The 4,932-nt window shown below is 48.6% G+C and overlaps 1 protein-coding gene across 1 annotated transcript; it reads left to right on the top strand.

Moving 5' to 3' along the window:
* The first annotated feature begins 1,776 nt into the window (after nucleotides 1-1,776).
* BTG1 (BTG anti-proliferation factor 1) lies at nucleotides 1,777-4,387 on the top strand. The gene is made up of 2 exons (XM_084289955.1): nucleotides 1,777-2,164; nucleotides 3,098-4,387. The coding sequence occupies exons 1-2, from the start codon at nucleotides 2,017-2,019 to the stop codon at nucleotides 3,460-3,462; spliced, it is 513 nt and encodes a 170-aa protein (XP_084146081.1). The 5' UTR covers nucleotides 1,777-2,016; the 3' UTR covers nucleotides 3,463-4,387.
* Nucleotides 4,388-4,932: the final 545 nt, after the last annotated feature.

Here is a 4,932-nt window from a genome sequence, read left to right as displayed (position 1 = left end):
ACAGACAAGACCCTCCTTATAGGTGCTGTAATGGTTTGGAAGCAATCAAAACTATCAGAACTTCTTGATCAGCAAAATGTTCTGAATTTATTGAATTGCAGGACATTTGAGGGAAGACCTTTGATAAAGTTTAAAATAAAAATGAAAAAAATGAAATTTCTCCCTCTCTCACAGAGTGTGGGACAAGGTGCATGCTGCCATTTTCTTCATGTAAAATTCAAGTATGATGATTCAAATCTGATCTGAACAGTCTTGCTCTCCATAACAGCTGTGGCAAGCTGAGGAGAGCTTGTTAAACCTGTTTTAGGGTGCTCCTACATAAGACCACTTATCTACTTTGGAGTTCCTAAAACTCCTTCTGAGTGTTTGATGCTGGTTGGCACTAAGGAGGGGAGATGAGAAACTGGCCCAGATGAAGCTTGGATCCAAGCAGAGGTGGCAAGTGCCACATGCATGTTACACTCATTATTATTTTGTTGTTGGTAACGTATTTCCAGTAGTTGTTTTGTTGTAATTGAGAAGCTCTGACAGTAAGGTCAATTTTGTATGAGAGAAGTGGGATTTTCCTGTAGGTTGACTGACCTTGTTGTAAAAGAGAGTCATCTGCTGCTTTGAGGTCTGAAAGGAAACAGCAAATGCCAACCTATGCACTGATCAGAAATGGCTGCTCTGGCTGTTTCTTACACATGCTGGGGAAGCACTGGGGAAGAAGGGATGGCTGATACCTGTGGAGCAGCAAGAAAAGGGGTCAGCCTGCCAGCTCCTCCCTTCTCACAGGACAGGACAGGCTGTGATCGCTAATGAGATATACTCAGAGGTTGGTGGCGGAACAATAGATGAGACCGCGCTCTGAAACTACACCAAGGTTTTTAGTATGCAGTAAAGCTGTGGACTTAAGCTCCCAAGATTATCTTTTGAAGGTATTTTGCAGATCTCCCTTGTGCTTAGAGAGTCAAAGACAGAGTCCCTTGAGGCTGAGTGCCTGGGATAGAATCGCTCCTGAGCGCGGAGAGAAGGCTGGAAGCGCTGCTCAGGTACACCTCCAACATCACACCACCCGAAGTGCTGTATTTTCACCTTTTATTCAAATTATTTCACAGATTTATTTTTATGTAGTTCGTTATTAAATTACTTTTGCTGAAAAAAAATAATTAAAAAGATTTTTTTTTTTAAATGTGCCTCCAGTGGCTGTGTTTCTGCTCTCCGGCTGGAAGCAGCGTACATGTAAACACCAGGCTGTATTGCATTTGCACCTTCGCGTAGGAGCAGGGTGTGCAATAACCGAGGGGAAGAGCGAATTTTCCACATTAAAAAGAAAAAAAAAGCTGCACTTCGAGCTTTCCACGAAACACGTTGCTGTTCTCATCCCCCCTTTGGTTTTGCACTCGTGGGGGTGCTTTACCCTCTTCCTTCTTCCACCTTTCTCCGGCAACAGCCCGCCTGGGGCCGCGGCGGGGCGCGCTCCCGCGGGCCGCGCCGCTGACGTGTCGCTGCTCTCCCCGGATACAGCGCGGCGCCGTGCCCTGCGCGCCCCCGCGCGCCGCGCGCCCCCGCTCTATTTGTTTACAACCGATTACGTCACCCCCACCCCCCCCTTCCCCTCCCTCCCTCTCCTCCTTCCCCTCCCCTCCCCGCTCTGCCCCTCCCTCCGCCCGGCTCCGTCACAATGGTGCGATCGCCCCATTGGCGGCGCCGCGCCCCCGGCTCCCCGACGCCACTTCCTGCCGCGGGCGGCTATAAGAGGCGGCGCGCGGCGGGCGGCTCCCTTCGCCCCGCGCCGCAGGAGATGCGGGCAGCGCTGCCGCGGCCGCCGCCGCCGCTGCCGCCGTGCCGCAGGAGGAGGAGGCGGAGGCTGCCGCCCCCGCCATGTGAGCTGGGCGCCGCCGCCCGCGCCTCGCCCAGTTAGAGCCGAGCTCGGCCCGGCCCGAGCTGAGCCGCCCCGACCCGACCCGTCCCGACCAGACCCGTCCCGTCCTGACCAGACCCGACCGAGCGCCCCCGCCGGCCGCCGCCTCCATGCATCCCGCCCTGTACACCCGGGCCAGCATGATACGCGAGATCGCCGCGGCCGTGGGCTTCATCTCCAAGTTCCTGCGGACCAAGGGGCTGATGAACGAGCGGCAGCTGCAGACCTTCAGCCAGAGCCTGCAGGAGCTGCTGGCAGGTGAGGGAGGGCGGCCCGGCAGCGAGGGGCAGCGGGCGCCCCCCGGGCTGTGCGCGGAGCCCACCCCCCCCCAGATCCGATCCGATCCGCCCCGCTCCGCAGACAAAGCCCGGCCGCGGGGCCCCCGGGTCGCTCTCGGGGCTGGTTTCGCCCCGTGAGGAGCCGTCGAGGCAGGACGGGGCCCGGTTCCTCTTCTGGAGGCACCGCGCGGCCGCCCTCAGGCTCCGGTTGGGGTCGGTGGCGCCCGGATCCCGGCTGCCCCCGAGGCTCTGTAGCGCCCAGAGCGGGTCCCAGGCGCTCCTGGCAGGGGCCGGTGCCTTGTGCCGCGGGTACCGCCGAGCTTGGGGTGTCGGGAGGGGTAAAAGTCCAAAGGTAAGTGAAGCCGTGGGTACCTCGCCCCGGAAAACTGGCCGGGAAGAGTGCTGGTGAAATACAGCTTGAGTCAATAAACGCTGCCCAGCCGCTTCCCTGGTTATTTTTAGTCACTCTTACGACGTGAGGAACTAAGCCTGGCTGTGATTCCAAAATTATGCTGAAAAGGCACTTTTTTTTTTTTTTTTTTTTTTACCTTGGTTCGTGGTGTTTCAAAGCCCTCAAACTTCTCTGCTTTGTATGTAAGATCTTTGTTACATTTATTTTTATGAATACTAGGAAGTTACATTTCACTCCTTTCTTAAGGCAGACATTGTTCTCCATGTATGGTAGAATGAAACAATAACTTTGTGCGTGCGTGGTCCCCAAGGGACCCTGTGTTCATGTAAATCATCAGCAAAATAGAAGCCACGATGATTTTTCAGGTCACTTGATTCTGAAATAATAAGCATCTCAACATCTAGAATTGTGAAACTATGCAAGAGAACACTGATCGCTGCACAGCCTTGTGAAGACAGAATTAAGGAGGATAATCTTTTTTTTTATTTTTTTATTTCGTAGAACATTACAAACACCACTGGTTCCCAGAAAAGCCATGCAAGGGATCAGGTTACCGATGTATCCGGATCAACCATAAAATGGATCCTCTCATTGGACAGGCAGCACAGCGGATTGGATTGAGCAGTCAGGAACTGTTCCAGCTTCTTCCAAGCGAACTCACTCTATGGGTTGACCCGTATGAAGTGTCCTATCGTATTGGAGAGGATGGCTCGATCTGCGTGCTGTACGAAGCTGCACCAGCAGGAGGTAGCCAAAATAACACCAACATGCAAATGGTAGACAGCAGAATAAGCTGTAAGGAGGAACTTCTCTTGGGCAGAACTAGCCCTTCCAAAAGCTACAATATGATGACTGTATCAGGTTAAGATATAGTCTGTGGATGGATCACCTTAAAATGGATGGATAAATTTGGTTTTTACTTTGGGTGGGCACCTCTGGGGATGGATTATGGAATTTAAACCATGTCACAGCTGTGAAGATCTGGCACACGTTAGAGTGGTATACTTTAAAGTGACAGTGCCATAGTTTGGACAGTACCTTTCAGTGATTTAATAGCCTGTGAGTCAAAATGATTACAACTTGCTAGAGAGTGAAGAAGATCTAGGGAGGGTCAGTTTCTCCAAGACATCTTACTTAATTTCTACACCAATTCTTTCAACCCCAATCTGTATTTATAAAGCGAGTCTCTGCCGTAAGTCTTGCAGAGTAAATTTGCACTATTACATTTATTAATTGTTAGCATTTTTGGCAGCTCAGTAACAAGACTTATTGTTATGGACACAACAGTACTGGAAATTTTATCTTTCAGACTTTTACCTAGCACTTACAAATATGTATAAATGTACATAAGATAAACTAGTAAGTATGACCTGGGGAAATGGTCAAATCTTTACATTGGCCTCAAAAGTAGCAAGTGATCAGAATCTGCCATGGCAACAGGCTTTAAAAAGACCATATAAAGACACTGTCTGAACTGTGGTGTTAGCACCAGCCAGCTATCTGTACATTTGCTAGCTTGTAGTTTTCTAAGACTGAGTAAACTTCTTATTTTTAGAAAGTGGAGGTCTGGTTTGTAATTTCCTTGTTCTTAATTGGGTAAAAGTCTTTTCCACAAACCACCATCTATTTTGTGAACTTTGTTAGTCATCTTTTATTTGGTAAATTATGAACTGGTGTAAATTTGTACAGTTCATGTATATTGATTGTGGCAAAGTTGTACAGATTTCTATATTTTGGATGAGAAATTTTTCTTCTCTCTATAATAAATTGTTTCCTATCTTGGCATTTTAATTAATCTCTTGTCGTGATTACATAGGATCAGTTAAACTATTTTTGTCTCACAGTCGATGTAAAATAGGTACTACAAAGGATTAAGAACGTGAATGGCACCCCAACACTAGGGAACACTTGCTACAGACATGGATTAATGAAGACTTCGCTGTACATAAGTGCTTGGGAAGTTTAGGGGAACACAATGATTTACATGTCACTTTAAACCTTTTAAAATGAGTCCGTGTGGAAGTAACTCCAGGGCCAATAATTCCAGGATATGAGGAAAAGGTACAGAAATAACATCCACCAAAGATGACTTGAATAAATCCAGAGGATTAAAATTTACTTGGCTTCCTGATGAAGGATATAGCAAACTTAAATGTCCATTTTGACCTACTTGCTCACGAGCTCTCAGTTCTTCCTTGATGGATTCCCTGCTCAGTAAGAGTTTGGGGACAAACGTCCCTTAGCCTTAAGAGCAGGTTAACCACTCTACAGAAAGGTTGCTCGCCTTTTGCTTTCTTCAGATGCAAGACTTTCACTTTAGAAATCATTAAGATGGG

Source organism: Netta rufina (assembly GCF_964035555.1).
Source record: "Netta rufina genome assembly, chromosome: 1".
Taxonomy (NCBI): Eukaryota; Metazoa; Chordata; class Aves; order Anseriformes; family Anatidae; genus Netta; species Netta rufina.
The sequence above is the reverse complement of the archived record's forward strand: the minus strand, read 5'-3'. Positions and strand labels throughout refer to the sequence as shown.

What these genes read in the sequence shown, in the direction of transcription:
- BTG1 (XM_084289955.1), top strand. Translation starts at nt 2,017, where the DNA reads ATGCATCCCGCCCTGTACACCCGGGCCAGCATGATACGCGAGATCGCC. An exon ending in CCTGCAGGAGCTGCTGGCAG is followed by an intron (nt 2,165 to 3,097) that starts GTGAGGGAGGGC and finishes TTTATTTCGTAG; the next exon opens with AACATTACAAACACCACTGG.